General features: G+C 34.1%; 1 protein-coding gene and 1 pseudogene across 1 annotated transcript; both read right to left on the reverse strand.

The window, feature by feature from the left end:
• Nucleotides 1-996: 996 nt before the first annotated feature.
• On the reverse strand, nucleotides 997-15,213 carry LOC141284632 (uncharacterized). The gene is made up of 7 exons (XM_073817625.1): nucleotides 15,078-15,213; nucleotides 13,168-13,302; nucleotides 12,233-12,938; nucleotides 11,866-12,064; nucleotides 7,458-8,200; nucleotides 7,195-7,391; nucleotides 997-2,705 (listed from the first exon to the last, which is right to left on the reverse strand). Exons 2-7 carry the CDS (start codon nucleotides 13,250-13,252, stop codon nucleotides 1,750-1,752), a joined length of 2,886 nt encoding a protein of 961 aa, XP_073673726.1. The 5' UTR covers nucleotides 13,253-13,302; nucleotides 15,078-15,213; the 3' UTR covers nucleotides 997-1,749.
• Nucleotides 15,214-16,802: 1,589 nt separating this feature from the next.
• Nucleotides 16,803-19,873, reverse strand: LOC141284648 (uncharacterized; annotated as a pseudogene).
• Between the last annotated feature and the right edge of the window lie 162 nt (nucleotides 19,874-20,035).

The following is a 20,035-nucleotide window of genomic DNA, read 5'->3' on the forward strand; positions in this document are numbered from 1 at the left end:
ATCATAATGAATGACGTGAAAACAGGGAACTATTGGCTTTTCAGCAGCTCATTTTTTTCTGACTATTGTTTCACTGTTCTGAGTTTCTTGGTTGTTTTGTACTATTCTTGTACAATAACAAGAATAGTAGAATCAACGCAATTACTTTGATAATATAAATGTACAAACATTTGTGCTACCAATAATGTACCTTAACTATGTGAAATGATAGACTTTGCTCATTTGATCAACTTTGGATTAACATAAAATCAGTTTAAGGTGTATACATGTGAAAACTGAATGTGAATCCTGATTTAATAGCAGAAAACAACAGAGAACAGGTATCAGATATTTGATGTGGCAAAGGTTATTTCTGTCATTCACTTGTTACTGCTGTAGCGACTCATGATCATTAAATGCATTTCTGCATCATTTATTATCCATACACTGATCGATATTTCACAGCTACTAAAACAAGCATCGAGAATGGAAACCAACCTGTTTGTTCCTCAGTATCTTCAGGTTTTAATCTGGATGTTCTGAAGCACTCATGTCACCAATCTAATCTTTTATGAACTTTAATCAAAAAATCTTTATAGTAGTATGTGTCAAATTTCAGCACTGAGCTCTGCCCTTCTCTCTCCTGCTCGACGTCTTTTTGCTCTTTTGTATTTGTATGGAAAACTGGAAAACACTTTAGTGTATTGCTGACATCTGCTGGTAAATTCCTGGTAACACAGACACATGTAGGGTTTTCATGTTTTATGAGGATTTTCCATAGACATGATTTTATACTGCACATATTTTTGTTAATCTCTCCTGACAACAAGACTATCAATGAATAACCTCATTACGATGATGTCTGAGATCTTCTGTAAATTGGCACATTAAGCACATTTCATTGTGTGTCAACAGACTGAGACAAACTACAGGATCAACACAAATAAAATCTATTACTGAACAACTATGTATTATAATGGATGAACACATCAATAAAAACACACTTAATCAAAGACGTCAGTGAAATGGAAATTTTATTTACATCATTACACAGAGCCTATGTTGCAAATGTAACAATATTGCATTTAAATAAATATCTAGTTACATTTACCATATGTGACCCTGGACCACAAAACCAGTCATAAGGTAAAATTTTACAAAACTGAGATGTATACATCATATGAAAGCTCAATAAATAAGCTTTCTTTTGATGTATGGTTTGTTATGATAGGACAATATTTGGCTGAGATACATCTATTTGAAAATCTGGAATCTGAGGGTGCAAAAAAAATCTAAATACTGAGAAAATCACCTTTAAAGTTGTCCAAATTAAGTTCTTAACAATGCATATTACTAATCAAAAATTACATTTGGATATATTTACAGTAGGAATTTTACAAAAAATCTTTACTTAATTTCCTAATGATTTTTGGCATAAAAGAAAAATCTAAACTTTTTAACCATGCACTGTATTTTTGGCTATTGCTACAAATATACCCAGCGATTTAAGACTGGTTTAATTAATTAATTTGGGTGTTTTTGACAATGTCTTAATGAGTGATCATTATGAGGCAATCAAACAATAAAAATCATCAGTGTAAGATTAAATTGACTAAATTCTTTTAATGTTTTCCAACAAAACCGAAAAAAAAAACATCTCCACAAATCTTGAGGCATTTTACAGCAAAACTAATCATTTGAGCTCATCTCATTTTATTGTATCTGAATCTAATATTTACTTGAAATATTAAATCTGTAAAAAGTCTTTGCTCACTCTGACACAGGACAACGTCTTTTAATATGAGTCACTAGATTTGCAGACCGAGTATAACTCTTTCCACACTGAGTACAGCGGTACGGCTTCTCTCCAGTGTGAACTCGCTCATGTACTTTCAGGTTTCCAGACTCAACGAAACTCTTGTCACAATATGAGCACTTGAAAGGCTTTTCTCCAGTGTGAATTCTTTGGTGCTGTTTCAGATAGAGAGCTCTAGCAAAGCTCTTCCCGCACTCACAACACACATGATCTTCCACTTCATTGTGTATTTTCTGGTGCTGTTTACACCTGTCCAGGCTTTTAAATCTATCTCCACAGTAAGAACACACATGAGGTTTCTCATCTAAATGAACTATCAAGTGGAGTTTTAGATTTGATGGTGAAACAAATTTTTTTCCACACTGATCACAGCTAAATGGCTTTTCTCCAGAGTGAATGAGCCGATGATAATTGACACTTGATGCATCTTTGAAACTCTTTCCACATTGAGTACAGTGATACGGCTTCTCTCCAGTGTGAACTCGCTCATGTGACTTCAGGACTGTTGACACACTGAAACTCTTGTCACAATATGAGCACTTGTAAGGTTTTTCTCCAGTGTGAATTCTTTGGTGTTCCTTCAGTTGGGAAGCTGTAACAAATCTCTTCCCACACTCACAACACACATGATCTTTAACTTCATCATGTATTTTCTGGTGCAGTTTACAGTAATTCAGTCTTAAAAAACGCTTTCCACAGCGAGAACACACATAAGGCTTCTCACCTGAATGAATTTTCTGATGTTTTTTCAGATTTGATGATGTAATGAACTTTCTATCACACTGATCGCAGCTAAATGGCTTTTCTCCAGAGTGAACGAGCAGATGATAACTGAAACTTGATGAACCTCTGAAACTCTTTCCACACTGAGGGCATGTGTACGGTTTCTCTCCAGTGTGGATTCTCATGTGTCTATTAAGGACTCCTTTTTTTCCAAAACTCTTTCCACACTGTGAGCAGTCGAGCAGCTGTTTGGCTTTTTTTCTTGACGTGTTGATTTCATGTTTCTCCTCCTTCACTTCATTCACCTCATATCTTTGCCGTTTTACTGCCATCCAGGCTGAAATAAACAAATTCAAAACCAGGGTTAAAGCTAAACTGATTAAGTAGCAGAACACAAAAGAGGTGATATTTATCTGCATTAAGCATCAGATCCTTGATCATTTGTTTTGTTATTTTTTGTACTTTCTTTGTTAATACAATCAAAATATGCATGTAGTTATAATTAGATGCACTTTCAGTATCATTTATAATTTTATATGGCTCATGATTTCATATCCCCTGTCTAATGTTTCTCAGCAGTCAACAGTAAAAAAAAAATCAAGAATGGACACCAACCTGTTTGTTCTTCAGTATCTTCATGTTTTTTTCTGGATGGTTTTGGATCACTCATGTCTTCAATCTCCTCTTTAATAAAATCCATCTCCATCTCTGCACCTGGAGTTTGTACCTGGAATGTAGGATGATGTGAATATTCTTGGGCTTTTTAACTCAGTTAAGGCACAAACCCCGCCCACCACAGATTCTGAAGATTTCATTGGTCGTCTCAATCACAGTGATCGCCTTCACAACACTGAAACAAATCCAGTACAAGCACTATTCTCATTTTAATTGCATGCATACAGTACAATTACTTTATAATACACAGTGCTTAACAAATTTATTAGACCACTTGTCATAATAATAAAGCGAGAAAACAAATATACATATGAGACCCTGGACCACAAAACCAGTCTTAAGTAGCACGGGTATATTTGTAGCAATGGCTAAAAATACATTGTATGGGTCAAAATTATCGATTTTTCTTTTATGCCAAAAATCATTAGCATTTTTAGTAAAGATCATGTTCCATGAAGATATTTTGTAAATTTTCTACCATAAATAAATAAAAACTTGATTTTTGATTAGTAATATGCATTGCTAAGAACTTCATTTGGACAACTTTTAAGGCGATTTTCTCAATATTTCGATTTTTTTGCACCCTCAGATTCCAGGTTTTCAAATAGTTGTATCTCAGACAAACATTGTCCTATTTTAACAAACAATATATCAATGGAAAGCTTATTTTCTCAATTTCGACAAAGTTAAACTTATGACTGGTTTTGCGGTCCAGGGTCACATATTAGGAATCTGTCACCAACTGTATTGTCATTTTTGGGGAAATAACTGAACCATTTAAATAGTCTTTATTCACAAGTAATTTGTATTTTGTACGGCCTCCTATGGACTTGATAACAGCTTTCATTCTTGCTGGCATTGTTTTTATGTACTTTTCCAGTCTCTGTTGTTATCAACTTTCAAATAGTTTCTAGTTGTTCCCAAAGACTTTCGATGAAACTTTTGCTCAATCTATCTTTGAATCTAATTATATTTAGAAACTACTGAACTAAAGAGCTTGCGCACATTGTGGGATTAATCATTACAGAAACTAATAAATGATATTGGTAATCATCAATACTGTTAGTTTATGGTAGTTGTGGCACAAAACTTACATTGAGTGGTGGTCTAATAAATTTGTCAATATATACATTCTGAAATTGGTCAAAAAGTGATCTCTGCATGATCTAATTTAGCATTTAAAGTCACTGTCATTCCTTGTGCTACACATTTGTTCTTGCTCTTTGTCTTTTGGCCATTTTCTCCTATGCTAAAGCAGCTTCTTAAAAGTCTTCCAAATCCAAGAACTTTTCACCATAATGGAGAAGTTTACTCCCCAAAAATTACAGATAATGTAACGTTACTCACCCCCTTGTCATCCATGATATGTCTGTCTTTCTTCAGTCATCAACAAAGTGTGAAGTCGTGAAGAAAATACATTTTTTGAGAAGACATTTTAGGATTTTTCTTCAAATAGTGGACTTCAATGGTGCCTCGAGTTTGAATTTCCAAAATGCAGTTTAAATACGGCTTCAAACGATCACGAATGCGGTTTTTAACGATCCCAGTTGAGAAAGAATGGGCTTATCTAGCGAAACGATCGCTTATTTTGATTAAAAATAGAATTTATATTCTGTTTTAATGTCAAACGCTCGTCTTGGCTTGCTCTCCATGAACGTTTTTTTCTCTTCTTCTTCTTCTTCTTCTTCTTCTGAAGCGTTTATGGCGGTTGGCAAACCAACTGATGGGTGCTTTACCGCCACCTACTAGACTGGAGTGTGGAACAAGAGATTAGCAGACAAACCCAAGAGGACTGACTCGACAAACTACATAAAAAAAAACTTTATATTCCTTTAAACATACCCGTCTCTTTCAGGAATGTGATTAACTGTACATATATTTTCTTAAAGGCACACTCCACTTTTTTTTTGGAAATAGGCTCATTCTCCAACTCCCCCCGAGTTAATAAATTGAGTTTTACCGTTTGGAAATCCATTCAGCCGTTCTCCTGTTCTGGCGATATCACTTTTAGCATAGCTTAGCATAGATCGTTGAGTCCTATTAGACCAATAGCATCGTGTTCAAAAATAACCAACGAGTTTCCATATTTGTTGTATTTAAAACTTGACTCTTCTGTAGTTATATCGTGTACTAAGACCGGTGGAAATGCAAAGCTGCGAGTTTCTAGGCTGATAAGATTAGGAACTACACTCCCATTCCGGCGTAATAGTCAAGGATGTTTGCTGCTGTAATATGGCCGAAGCAGGCGGAGTATTATCAAAAATGAGTTCCCAGCTAGTTTAGCATTTGCACATGTGCTGCGTGATATTACTGCTCCTGCTTCGGTCATATTACGGCAGCAAACTTCCTTGACTATTACGGAATGGGAGTGTAGTTCCCAATCTTATCAGCCTAGAAACTCGCAGCTTTGCATTTCCACCGGTCTTAGTACATGATATAACTACAGAAGAGTCAATATTTAAATAGGACAAATATTGAAACTCGTTGGTCATTTTTAAACGTGATGCTATTGGTCTAATAGGATTCAATGATCTATGCTAAGCGCTAAGAGTGATATCGCCAGAACAGGAGTATGTACGGCTGAATGGATTTCAAAACGGTAAAACTCAACTTATTAACTCGGAAGTTGGAGAATGAGCCTATTTCCAAAAAAGTGGAGTGTTCCTTTAAGTGCTGCTTCAAGTATATTTTCCAATTTAAACTTGACTTTATATTTTTTGCATACATCTCTTAGTAATTTCCTTTCATTTTCATATGCATGACATTCCACTATCTCATGCTGAACAGATTCAAGCTGATTACAGTGAATACATAATCCATTTGTATAAAACTCCCATCTCATGTTCTCCCTCAGCTTTAAAATCGCCATACATCTCTGTTTTACCTTTTTTGTAAAGGGTGTTTGATCTTTGCATGCTCACTTTGCAAATACTGGGTCAGATGTAGGATGATTTTGAAATGATTTTTGACGTTTATTTTGAGGGATAAAATATAGTGGGAGTTTTTCGACATGTCCTAACTGTCTAGAACCAGAAAAAAAACAGTTCAGGTAGAGCAAGGCAAGACGAGAATATGAAGTTAAAACGTATTTAAATTTTTTTTTTTTATGAAAATAACCGATTGTTTAGCTAGATAAGACCTTTCTTCCTCAGCTGGGATCGTTTGAAGCCGCATTTAATAGCCTGCATATGTAAATTAAAATTAGGGGCACAATATAAGTTCATTATGTGGAGAAAAATCTTGATATGTTTTCCTAAAAAAACTAATTTCTTAGTGAACAAAGGAAAAAGACATTTTTCTTACATTCGCTTCTTAAAAAGTGCTCTTTTGAATGGCAAACTTGAATACGCTTTAATATATTACTTACACCTGCTGAAAATTCCTGCTTCCACACGCACACACATAGGGTTTTCCTATTTTGTGAGGATTCGTCCATATACATATTGATTTTATACTGTAGATATTTTACATTATTAATCTGCACTGTCATCTCTCCTGACAATAAGACTATTTTAAAATAAGCTGCTAAAATTTTCCCCGTTTTTTGCATTGTGTGACAACAAATACAATCTATTACTGAACATCTACATTCTATAATGGATGAACACATCAATAAAAACACACTTAATCAGAGATGTCAGTGAAATAGGAATTTTATTTGCATTATTACACAGAGCCTATGTTGCAAATGTAATAATTTTGCATTTAAAATAAATATCTAGTTACATATTTTCCCATTTTAATTTGGGTGTTTTTTTAACAATGTCTTAATGAGCGATCATCGCGAGACAATCAATAAAAATCATCAGTGTAATATTAAAGTTACTAAATTATTTGCTGTTTGCCAACAAAACAGAAAAAAACATCTCCACAAATCTTGAGGCATTTCACAGCAAATCTAACAATTTGAGCTTATCTCATTTTACAGTAGCTGAATCTCACAATATTAAATCTGTAGACAACATTTGCTCACTCTGACACAGGACAGTACTTTTTAATATGAATCACTAGATTTGATGACTGAGTGAAACTCTTTCCACATTGAGTACAGTGGTGCGGCTTCTCTCCAGTATGAACTCGCTCATGTATTTTCAGGTTTCCAAACTGAATGAAACTCTTGTCACAATATGAGCACTTGAAAGGTTTTTCTCCAGTGTGAATCTTTTGGTGCTGTTTCAGATAGACAGCTCTAGTAAAGCTCTTCCCACACTCACAACACACATGATCTTTCACTTCATTGTGTATTTTCTGGTGCTCTTTACACCTGTCCAGGCTTTTAAAAGTCTTTCCACAGTAAGAACACACATGAGGCTTCTCATCTAAATGAACTATCAAGTGGATTTTTAGATTTGATGATGAAACAAATTTTTTACCACACTGATCACAGCTAAATGGCTTTTCTCCAGAGTGAACGAGCAGATGATAACTGAGACCTGATGCATCTTTGAAACTCTTTCCACACTGAGTACAGTGGTGCGGCTTCTCTCCAGTATGACCTTGCTCATGTGATTTCAGGGTGGCTGACCAAGTGAAACTCTTGTCACAATATGAGCACTTGTAAGGTTTTTCTCCAGTGTGAATTCTTTGGTGCTGTTTCAGATAGTCAGCTGTAGTAAAGCTCTTCCCACACTCACAACACACATGATCTCTCACTTCATGATGTGTTTTCTGGTGCTGTTTACACTGTGTCAGTTGTGAAAAGCTCTTTCCACAGAAAGAACACACATGAGGCTTCTCACCTGAATGAACTTTCAGGTGTTTATTTAGACTTGATGATGAAATGAACTTTTTATCACAATGATCACAGCTAAATGGCTTTTCTCCAGAGTGAATGAGCAGATGATTTTTGAGAACTGATGCATCTATGAAACTCTTTCCACACTGAGTACAGGGATAAGGCTTCTCTCCAGTGTGAACTCGCTCATGTGCTTTCAGGTGTTCAGACTGAGCAAAACTCTTGTCACAATATGAGCACTTGTAAGGTTTTTCTCCAGTGTGAATTCTTTGGTGCCGTTTCAGATATCCAGCTCCTTTAAAACTCTTTCCACACTGTGAGCAGTCGAGCAGCTGTTTGGCTTTTTTTCTTAACGTTTTGATTTCATGTTTCTCCTCCTTCACTTCATTCACCTCATATCTTTGCCGTTTTACTGCCATCCAGGCTGAAATAAACAAATTCAAAACCAGGGTTAAAGTTAAATTGATCTAGTAGCAGAACCTAAAAGAGGTGATATATTTTTCTGCATTAAGCATCAGATCCTTGATAATTTGTTTTGTTATTTTTTGTACTTTCTTTGTTAATACAATCAAAATATGCATGTAGTTATAATTAGATGCACTTTCAGTATCATTTATAATTTTCTATTGCTCATGATTTCACAGCCACTAAATATTTTTGACTGCATCTTTAATGTTTCTCAGCAGTCAACCGTAAAAGAAAAATCAAGAATGGAAACCAACCTGTTTGTTCCTCAGTATCTTCATGTTTTATTCTGGATGGTTCTGGATCACTCATGTCATCAAACTCCTCTTTAATAAACTCCATCTTTACCAGTAGATTTCAGCTGCTGCAGCTGGAGTTTGTACCTGGAATGTAGGATGATGTGAATATTCCTCACCTTTTTAACCCAGTTAAGGCACAAACCCCGCCCACCGCAGATTCTGAAGATTTCATTGGTCGTGTCAATCTCAGTGACCGCCTACACAACACTGAAACAAATCCAGTACAAACCTGTAACCTTAGTATAGGGTTACTTTGTGTCAAATCAACTAAATTTCATAAAATTACTGGAGTAATTCACCTGAGGTTTGAAACCAAACTGCAGAGTAAAAAATGACTAAGAATATAAAGGGAAAAAATTAAAAAGTGCTTTTTACCATTGCTGAACTGTCCGAAAATCTCAGACATCACCATAATGAATGAGGTGAAAACAGGAAACTATTGGCTTTTCAGCAGCTCAATTATACATGACGCCTCTGTCTCTGTCAGACTAATTGTTCCACTAATTGTCACTTGCAATGTTTTGTTTTTAACACAGTTTAGCACTATTCTTTTTTTAATTGCATGCATACAGTACAATTACTTTATAACACACAGTGCTTAACACATTTATTAGACCACTTGTCATCATAATAAAGCGAGAAAACAAATATACATATTAGGAATCTGTCACTTACTGTATTGTCATTTTTGGGGAAATAACTGAACCATTTAAATAGTCTTTATTCACAAATCATTTGTATTTTGTATGCCCTCCTACGGCCTTGATAACAGCTTTCGTTTTTGCTGGCATTGTTTTTATGTACTTGCCCACAGTCTCTGTTGTTATCGACTTTCAAATAGTTTCTAGTTGTTCCCAAAGACTTGCTTTTGATTAAACTTTTGCGCAGTCTATCTTAAACCCCAACAATAATTATATTTTAACATTAGAAACACTGTGACTGAAGAGATTATGCACATTGAGGGATTCATCATTACAGAAACAGAAACAAATAAATGATATTGGTTCTTATCAATACCGTTTTAGGGCAGTTGTGGTACAAATTACATTGAGTGGTGGTCTAATAAGTGTTTTTAGTCTGTTTGTGTGATGTTTATCCGTGATGTTATTGATTGTACTGCTGCACATTTTGGCCAGAACACTCCTGTAAAAGAGATTTTTAATCTCAGAGAGCTTTTCTGGTTAAATAAAGGTTAAATAAATAAAAAATAAAATAAATTTGTCAGTATATACAGTCTACTGAGATCAAAAAGTGATCTCTGCATGATCTAATTTAGCATTTTAAGTCACTGTCATCCATTGTGTTACACATTTCTTCTTGCTCTTTGTCAGTAAAATGTTCTCATTTGCTAAAGCAACTTCTTAAAAGTCCTCCTCCCTATTTCAAGCACTTTTTGACCATAAAGGAGAAGTTTACTTCCAAATAATTACAGATAATGTACTCACCCCCTTGTCATCCACGATATTTATGTCTTTTTTTCTTCAGTCATTAACAAAGTGTGACTAACAGTAATAAAATGCGTTTTAAAATTCATATTCTTCAGTCGTAAAGAAGTCGTACGTTTTTTTGAACAAGACATTTCAGGATTTTTCTTCATATAGTGGATTACAATGGTGCCCCGAGTTTGAACTTCCAAAATGCCGTTTAAATACGGCTTCAAACGATCACGAATGCGGTTGTAAACAATCCCAGCTGAGAAAGAAGGGGCTTATCTAGCGAAACGATCGCTTATTTTCATTTAAAAAATAAAATTTACATACTTTTTAATGTCAAACGCTCGTCTTGTCTTGCTCTGTTTCTCCCGGTTCAGGACAGTTAGGGTATGTCGAAAAACTCCCATCTCACGTTCTCCCTAAACTTTAAATTTGCCCTACATCGCTGTTTTACCTTTTTTGTAAAGGGTGTTTGATCTTCTTTGCATGTTCACTTTGCAAAGACTGGGTCAGTACTTCTGTATCAATGTGGGATGATTTTGAAATAATTTTTGAAGTTAAGGGAGAAAATACGATGGGAGTTTTTCGACCTACCCTAACTGCCTTGAACCAGAAAAAAACAGTTCAGGTAGAGCAAGACAAGACAAGTATTTAAAGTTAAAACCTAGTTAAATTGTATATATTTTTTAATGAAAATAACCAATCGTTTAGCTAGATAAGACCTTTCTTCCTCAGCTGGGATCATTTAAAGCCGCATTTAATAGCCTGCATATGTAAATTAAAATTAGGGGCACAATATAAGTTCATTATGTGGAGAAACATCTTGAAATGTTTTCCTCAAAAACATAATTTCCTTGCGCCTGAAGGAAAAAAGACATGAATATCTTGGATGACAAGGGGGTGAGTACATTATCTGTAATTTTTTGTTCTGAAATTGAACGTCAAAAGTTGATATGCTTTGATAATAACTTTCAGGATATTATCTTTAATTATTTAATTCTCCTACTAATTATTTATATATTCCTAACCTTTATTGGTGAAGTGTTCAGCCATGAAAGGATAGATAAAGTTAAACTCTGTTAACTTGGAACATCTCTCTGGAAAAACTTAATCCTTTGAAAATATTACACTTCTTAAAATGTGCTCTTTTGAATAGCAAACTCAACAATGCCTAAGTGTATTACTTAACACCTGCTGAAATAGGGTTCATAGGGTTATCCTGTTTTATGAGAATTTTCCATATGCATAATGATTTTATACTGTAGATATTTTACATTATTAATCTGCACTGTCATCTCTCCTGACAATAAGACTATTTTAAAATAAGCTGCTAAAAATGTTCCCGTTTTTTCCTCATACATTTCATTGCGTGACAACAAATACAACCTATTACTGAACATCACTTAAATACTCTAATGGACTAACACATCAATAAAAATCACACATATTCAGAGATGTCAGTGAAATGGAAATTTTATTTGCACCATTACACAAAGCCTACATAACCTTTATGTTGCATATTTATAATAATATTGCATTCATACATAAATATTGTAGAAATAATTTCTCCAACAACACAGACATAAAAAAACATCTCCACAAATCTTGTGACATTTCACAGCAAAACTATCATTTGCTCTAATATCACATTTACTCTATCTTTATCGCATAATATGTACTTGAGTTGTTGAATTCGTAGGAAACATTTGCTGTCTCTGACACAGAACAATGCTTTTTAATATGAGTCACTAGAGCTGATGACTGAGTGAAACTCTTTCCACACTGAGTACAGTGATACGGCTTCTCTCCAGTGTGAGCTCGCTCGTGCTTTTTCAGGTTTCCAGACTGAATGAAACGCTTCTCACAATATGAGCACTTGTAAGGTCTTTCTCCAGTGTGAATTCTTTGATGCTGTTTCAGATACGCAGCTGTAGTGAAGCTCTTCCCACACTCACAACACACATGATCTCTCACGTCATTATGTGTTTCCTGATGCTTTTTACAACTGTCCTGGTTTGAAAAACCCTTTCCACAGAAAGAACACACATGAGGCTTTTCATCTGAATGAACTTTCAGGTGACTGTTCAGACGTGTTGATGAAATAAACTTTTTACCACACTGATCACAGCTAAATGGCTTTTCTCCAGAGTGAATGTGCAGATGATAACTGAGACCTGATGGACCAGCAAAACTCTTCCCACATTGAGTACAGTGGTACGGCTTCTCTCCAGTATGAACTAGCTCGTGTGACTTCAGGTTTCCAGACAGAATGAAACTCTTGTCACAATATGAGCACTTGTAAGGTTTTTCTCCAGTGTGAATTCTTTGGTGCTGTTTCAGATAGTCACCTCTAGTAAAGCTCTTCCCACATTCACAGCATATGTACTCTTTCACTGCATTATGTATTTTCTGGTGCTGTTTATAATTGGCCAGCCACGAAAACCTCTTTCCACAGTAAGAACACACATGAGGCTTCTCATCTGAATGAACTCTCTGGTGTTGTTTGAGACTTGATGATGAAATAAACTTTTTATCACAATGATCACAGCTAAATGGCTTTTCTCCAGAGTGAAAGAGCAGATGTTTACGGAGATTTCCTGCATCAGTGAAACTCTTTCCACACTCAAGGCATGTGTACGGTTTCTCTCCAGTGTGGATTTTCATGTGTCTTTTAAGGTGTCCTTTTTCTCTGAAACTCTTTCCACACTGTGAGCAAGAGTGCGGCTGTTTGGCTTTTTCCCAAACAGTTTTGATTTCATGTTCCTCCTCCACTTCATTCACCTCATGTCTTTGCTGTTTTACTTCTATCCAGTCTAAAATAGACAATGTTAAAATCAGTAAACCTGATTTAATAGCAGAAATCAAAAGTATCCAGTATCAGATCATTGATGTGCCAAAGGTTAGTTCTGCTGTTCCTTGTTAATAAGATTAAAATGTGGATATGATCATTTATCATTCCTATTGCTCATTATTTAACAACAGCTACTATTTTTTTAATGTTTCTAACCAGTCAACAATAAAGAATCGTGAATGGGCACCAACCTGTTTGTTCCTCAGTATCTTCTTGTTTTATTCTGGATGGTTCTGGATCACTCATGTCTTCAATCTCCACTTCAATGAAGTCCATCTTTAATGTAGTATGTCACAGATTTCAGCTGCTGCACCTGGAGTGTGTACCTGTAATGCAGGATGATGTGAATATTCCTCACCTTTTTAACTTAGTTAAAGCACAAACCCATCCCATTGAGAGTTGTGAGAGTTCAAGAATGGAAGTACTTTTTATGTTTTTTCCCCCTAAGTTTGCAATACTGCATCTTAACAAGTATTAAAGATGACTCAATAACCTTTTAGTTGGTTAATGGCTCTCGTTAATGGTTTTGAGCAAAGGACATACGTGGTCCGATTATATGTTTAAAAAAAAAAACAAATTTCATAGCTCAGCTTTTTAAAAAGAGGAATGTATGAAGAACAAATGTGACCCTGGACCACAAAACCAGTCTTAAATCGCTGGGGTATATTTGTAGCAATAGCCAAAAATACATTGCATGGGTCAAAATTTTAGATTTTTCTTTTATGCCAAAAATCATTAAGAAATTAAGTAAAGATCATGTTCAATGAAGATTTTTTTGTAAAATTCCTACTGTAAACATATCAAAATGTAATTTTTGATTTGTAATATGCATTGTTAAGAACCTAATTTGGACAACTTTAAAGGTGATTTTCTCAGTCTTTTTGATTTTTTGCATCCTCAGATTTCTGATTTCAAATAGATGTATCTCAGTCAAATATTGTCCTATCCTAACAAACCATACCTCAATAGAAAGCTTATTTATTGAGCTTTCATATGATGTATAAATCTCAGTTTTGTCAAATTTAACCTTATGACTGGTTTTGTGGTCCAGGGTCACAAATAATCTTAAAACTGGAAATGCATAGTTTTTTTTCTATCAAACCAAATGAACCACAAAGGATCTTAAAAATCAAGAAAACCGTTTATAAAAGTATACTAAAACATCCTTAAATACTTCTTGAGTTACAGGCATGCAAACTTCAAGAACAAATACAAAAAGGGCTTTTCTCCATATTTCAAGCATCACCATGATTGGCATTCAATGCAACAAGCATTGTTAAACTGAATTTATTTTATTAGACCTACCAATCTCTGGGTAAAAAAAAAAAAATAAATAATGATGCTGCCCATCTTTAAAGTCACTTTTTTCACCCTGTAATTAATCTCATCTAAAAATATTGGATTACTCAGTATATATTAATCTATGACATTTAATATTTTGTCTATCTTCTTCATTTTAGTATTTCTTTTATTAGAAAGAGCCGTAAACTGAATCCATGAAGTCTAACATTAAGTTGACCAAGGAAACCAGTGGTGATCCAGGGCTTGTAGTTAACTGTTCAGGAAAAAAACAACATTCTGAAAAACCTAACCAAAACATTTTATAAAATTAGAAACCTTGCATTTCAATTATGTTATATATAACTGGTTTGAATAAAAACAGCAGACAGACTGAATGAAAATGCTAACTTGTGCTATTATAGTGTCACACATTGTCAGTTACACCACTTGGTTTTTCTTCGTTGTTTTGCACTTTTATCCTTCTAATTTGATCCAGAAACACTGCAATTATTCTGACAATACGAATGTACAAATATTTGTCGTGGCAATAACTGTTAGACTTTGCTCATTTTTACAACTTTGGATACATTTAAGGTGGAAAAATATAAAAACTGAACGTGAATCATGATTTAATAGCAGAAAACATAGATCAGGTATCAGATATTTGATGTGCCAAAGCTTATTTCTGTCATTCACTTGTTACTGCTGTAGCGGCTCATGATCATAAATGCATTTCTGTATTATTTATCATCCATACACTGATCGATATTTCACAGCAACCAAAACAAACAAAAATGAAGAGTCGAGAACGGAACCGAACCTATTTGTTCCTTAGTATCTTCATGTTTTATTCTGGATCATGCATATCGTCAATCTCTTCTTTAATAAACTCAATATTTACCATAGTATGTGTCAAATTGCAGCATTCGACTCTCAGCTTCTTTCTGCTCGTCGTGTTTTTGCTCTTTTGTATTTGGCAAACTCGAAAATGCTTTAGTCTATTGTTGCCACCTGCTGGAAATTCCTAGTAACAAACACATATGCAGGGTTTTCATGTTTTATGAATATGTTCCATAGACATAATGATCTTATACTGTATGTATTTCACATTATTTTCAGTTTATTTACACTGAAAATCTCTCCTGACAGCAAGACTGTCATCAAATGAGCTGCTGAAAAGCCAATAGTTCCCTGTTTTCACGTCATTCATTCTGATAATGTCGGAGATCTTCTGTAAATTGGCACATTAAGCACATTTCATTGTGTGTCAACAGACTGAGACAAACTACAGGATCAACACAAATAAAATCTGTTACTGAACAACTATAATGGATGAACACATCAATAAAAACCCACACTTAATCAAGATGTCAGTGAAATGGGAATTTTATTTGCATCATTACACAGAGCCTATCCAGCTTTTAAGTTGCAAGTTGAATTTAAAATAATTTTACTATATTAATTTGAGTTTTTTGGTCAGTGTCTTAATGAGCAATCGCCGTGAGGCAATCAATCAAACAATAAAACACATTAATGTAAAAGTAAAGTGACTAAAGATAAAAAAAATAATCTCCACAAATCTTTAGGCATTTCACATCAGAACTAATCATTTGAGCTAATCTCATTTTACAGTATCTGATTCTTACAATGTTTACTTGAAACACTGAACCTGTAGAAAGTATTTTCTCACCTATACTAAGAGCAATGCTTTTTAATATGAATCATTAGAGCTGTTGACCAAGTGAAACTCTCTCCACACTGAATTTTAGATTCTGTTTTTTTAATCCTGATTTTAAAGCCCTATATAGTTCAATCCAAGTGATAAAGGAATGTCTGAAGAACAAATATTCTTGAAACTGGAAATACATCTTGTTTCTTTTTTATCAAACCAACTGAAACATATTGGGCAAGGCTATTCAACATTTTGAGGGCCAGATTATTAAATAGAAAATTTGAAAGGGGGCCAAGTGGGTGAGGATACTCCAAATGAAAAAGCATATTCAGCTGTAAAATGAACTAATATTATTAACAATAACATCTATAAAAAATTAACATTAGTACTGTCAACCGACTAAAAAATTGACTAATTAATCAAATGAATTAAATTAATGAATACAAATTAATCTTATTCAAATACGAAATTTAATCAGCGGTGCAGTGATTTCTCTTTAATTTCTATCAGTGACAGACTTCATCATGTTTCACTTCCAGGTTTCTCCCAACTCTTTATGGTAATTTAGGACTTATTTACTTATAACTTATTTAAGACTGTGTTCACAAGGTTTACGCTGTTTTGCACTTTTGCAGAACTACAAATGTGCAAAGATTTGTCATGCCAAAAAAAGTACCTGGATGAATTGATAGACAACTTTGGATAAACATATTTAGTAACAACCGTGTAGGGTTTTCATATTTGATGATTTTATAACATCAATAAAAAATCCTACATAATTAAATGTTTTTATTTGCATCATTGCATCATTACACAGAGCTTATGCAACTTTTATATTGCATAATGTTGCATTTATCTTATGCTGATATCATTTTACCTAATCTGAATCTCACAATATTTAGGCTACTTGAAATATTCAATCTGTAAAAACCTTTGCTCACTCTGATACCGAACAATGCTTTTTAATATGAGTCACTAGAGCTCTTGATTTAGTGTAATTCTTCCCACACTGAGTACAGCGGTACGGCTTCTCTCCAGTATGAACTCGCTCATGCCTTTTCAGGTTTCCAGACTCAGTGAAACTCTTGTCAAGCACTTGTAAGGTTTTTCTCCAGTGTGAATCCTTTGGTGCCGTTTCAGATCGCTAGCTGCAGTAAAGCTCTTCCCACACTCACAACACACATGATCTCTCACTTCATCATGTGTTTTTTGGTGCTGTTTACAGTAAGTCAGTCTTGAAAAACTCTTTCCACAGAACGAACACAAATGAGGCTTCTCATCTGAGTGAACTTTCAGATGTGATTTTAGTTGTGATGAATATATAATTTTTTTACCACACTGATCACAGCTAAACGGCTTTTCTCCAGAGTGAACGTGCAGATGATAACTGAGACCTGTTACACCAGCAAAACTCTTTTCACACTGAGGGCATGTGTACGGTTTCTCTCCAGTGTGGATTCTCATGTGCTTAATAAAGTTTCCTTTGTGTGAGAAACACTTTCCACACTGTGTGCAGGTGAGCAGCTGTTTCGCTTTTTTTCTTGAGGTTTTGATTTTACAATGTTCCTCCTCCACTTCACCCATCTCATATCTTGGCTGTTTTACTTCTATCCAGTCTGAAATAAACAAATAATGATGTTAAAATCATTAAAGCAGAAACCAAAAGAGGTCACATATGTATCTGTAAGTATCAAGGATCTGATCTTTGATGGGCAAAAGGTTAGTTCTGAAATTTCTTGTTAATAAAATTAAAATGTGGATATGATCAAACACCTTGACCATAGTGTAGGGTTCTTTTGTGTCAAACTTAAACTTAATTTTTTTGGTTTTGTTTAGATTTTTCAGAAGAAATACAAACATTTATCGAGAAATCCATTATTTTGTAGAAATGAGTCAAAATGACCTTTTCATCAGGAATTTGGAGCCAAATTACAGGGTGAAAAATAACTTTAGCTTAAAATAAAATGGCAGATTATATTATTTCTACACAGGGATTGGTATCTTTGTTAGCATAAATGGTTGTCTTTACCAGTACTTATTGCATTGTGACAGTTCAAAAATGGGGATTTTTTTTTATTTTTTATTATTATTATTATTTTTTGTTGTTGTATTAATTATATCTCAATAAATTCCGGAATCTTAGTAATGGTTCTTATTTAAATTTCTCTTTCAATATCCTTATTTTTGAGGCCATATATGTGACCTTGGACACAAAACCAGTCTTAAGTCGCTGGGGTATATTTGTAGCAATAGCCAAAAATACATTGCATGGTTCAAAATTTTTGATTTTTTTTTTATGCCAAAAATCATTAGGAAATTAAGTAAAGATCATGTTCCATGAAGATTTTTTGTAAAATTCCTACTGTAAATATATCAAAATGTAATTTTTGATTAGTAAAATGCATTGTTAAGAACTTAATTTGGACAACTTTAAAGGCGATTTTCTCAGTATTTGATTTTTTTGCACCCTTAGATTCCAGATTTTCAAATAGATGTATCTCGGCCAAATATTGTCCTATCCCAACAAACCATACATCAACAGAAAGCTTATTTGTTGAGTTGTCATATGATGTATACATCTCAGTTTTGTAAAATTAAACCTTATGACTGGTTTTGTGGTCCAGGGTCATATTTGGTTTATTTCCAGGTAATAAATCTCAGTTTTCAGTGTTCACAGCTCATAGCTTTTTATTTTAAAGAGGAAGGTCTAAAGAAGATACAATGTTCAAACTAGAAATGTATCTTCTTTCCCTTTATCAAAATAGCTGCACAAAACATAACTGTCTGAATCACAAAATATTATTTTATTTAAAAGAGTGCTCATAATCTCAGCTTGTTATCTGTATAAAAGACACCTGGGAGCCAGAAATCTGGCTGATTTAAACAGGATCAAATCCTTCTTTCACTCATTAAAATGCAAATCAATTTATAACTTTTTTGAAATGTGTTTTCTGGATTTCTTTTGTGTGTGTTGTTATTCTGTTTCTCACTGTTAAAATAAACCTACCATTAAATTACAGACTGATCATTTCTTTGTCAGTGGGCAAACGTACAAAATCAGCAGGGGATCAAAAAATTTTTTTTCCTCACTGTATTTTTATCATCAGAAAGAGATGTGAACTAAATCCATGAAGTCTACAATTTTATTGACAGGTAGTTGATTGAGTTGACCAACTAGATCAGAGAAAAAATAATTGCAGTTTGACAAAACCAAAACATTAATATATGTCATATATAATTGGGCTGAACAAAAATGGCAGTCAGTCTAAATGAAAATGCTAATTTATGCCATTACAGGTCAAAAACATGATGAGTGCAGGTATTTTTTCAGTCTTTAAATGGTTAGTTCACCCAAAAATCATTAATTACTCACGTCATTCCACCTGTAATATCCTTACTACATTTCTGGGAACTTTTCAGTTTTATTGCTTTCTATGGAGGGTCAGAAATCTCTTAGATTTCATCAAACATATCTTAATTTGTATTCCGAAGATGAACAAAGGTCTTGCAGACTTAGAATGACAGGGTAAGTAAGTATTGACAAAATTTTCATTTTGGGAGAACTAACCCTTTAATAGTATTTCTAATCATGTATTATAACCTGAGGGGTAAAAGATTCAAAACAAACATTAATGGATGATTATCTCATAAATTGATGATCCTGTAGTTTGTAGTTTCTGTCATTCACTTGTTACTGCTGTAGCGACTCATGATCATTTAAATGCATTTCTGTATCATTTATCATTTATATACTGATTGATATTTCACAGCTACCAAAAACAGTTAAAAATTAAGAATCAAGAATGGAAACCAACCTGTTTGTTCCTCAGTATCTTCATGTTTTATTCTGGATGGTTCTGGATCACTCATGTCTTCAATCTCCTCTTTAATAAACTCAATATTTATCATTGTATGTGTCAGATTTGAGCACTCGATTCTCAGCTCCTTTCTTCTGCTCGTAGTGTTTTTGCTCTTTTGTATTTGTATGGAAAACTCAAAAACGCTTTACTGTATTGCTGCCACCTGCTGGAAATTCAATGTCTGGGATCTTCTGTAAATTGGCACATTAAGTACATTTCAACAGACTGAGACAAACTACAGGATCA

This window comes from Garra rufa, chromosome 14 (genome assembly GCF_049309525.1).
Source record: "Garra rufa chromosome 14, GarRuf1.0, whole genome shotgun sequence".
Classification (NCBI taxonomy): Eukaryota; Metazoa; Chordata; class Actinopteri; order Cypriniformes; family Cyprinidae; genus Garra; species Garra rufa.

Excerpts from the sequence above, each read along its gene's own strand:
- LOC141284632 (XM_073817625.1), bottom strand. The coding sequence starts at position 13,252 with ATGGACTTCATTGAAGTGGAGATTGAAGACATGAGTGATCCAGAACCA. Across the intron at positions 12,939-13,167 it reads AGATACTGAGGAACAAACAG|ACTGGATAGAAGTAAAACAG; the intron begins GTTGGTGCCCAT and ends TGTCTATTTTAG. Across the intron at positions 12,065-12,232 it reads TGTGATCAGTGTGGTAAAAA|CTTCACTACAGCTGCGTATC; the intron begins GTTTATTTCATC and ends GTGTGGGAAGAG.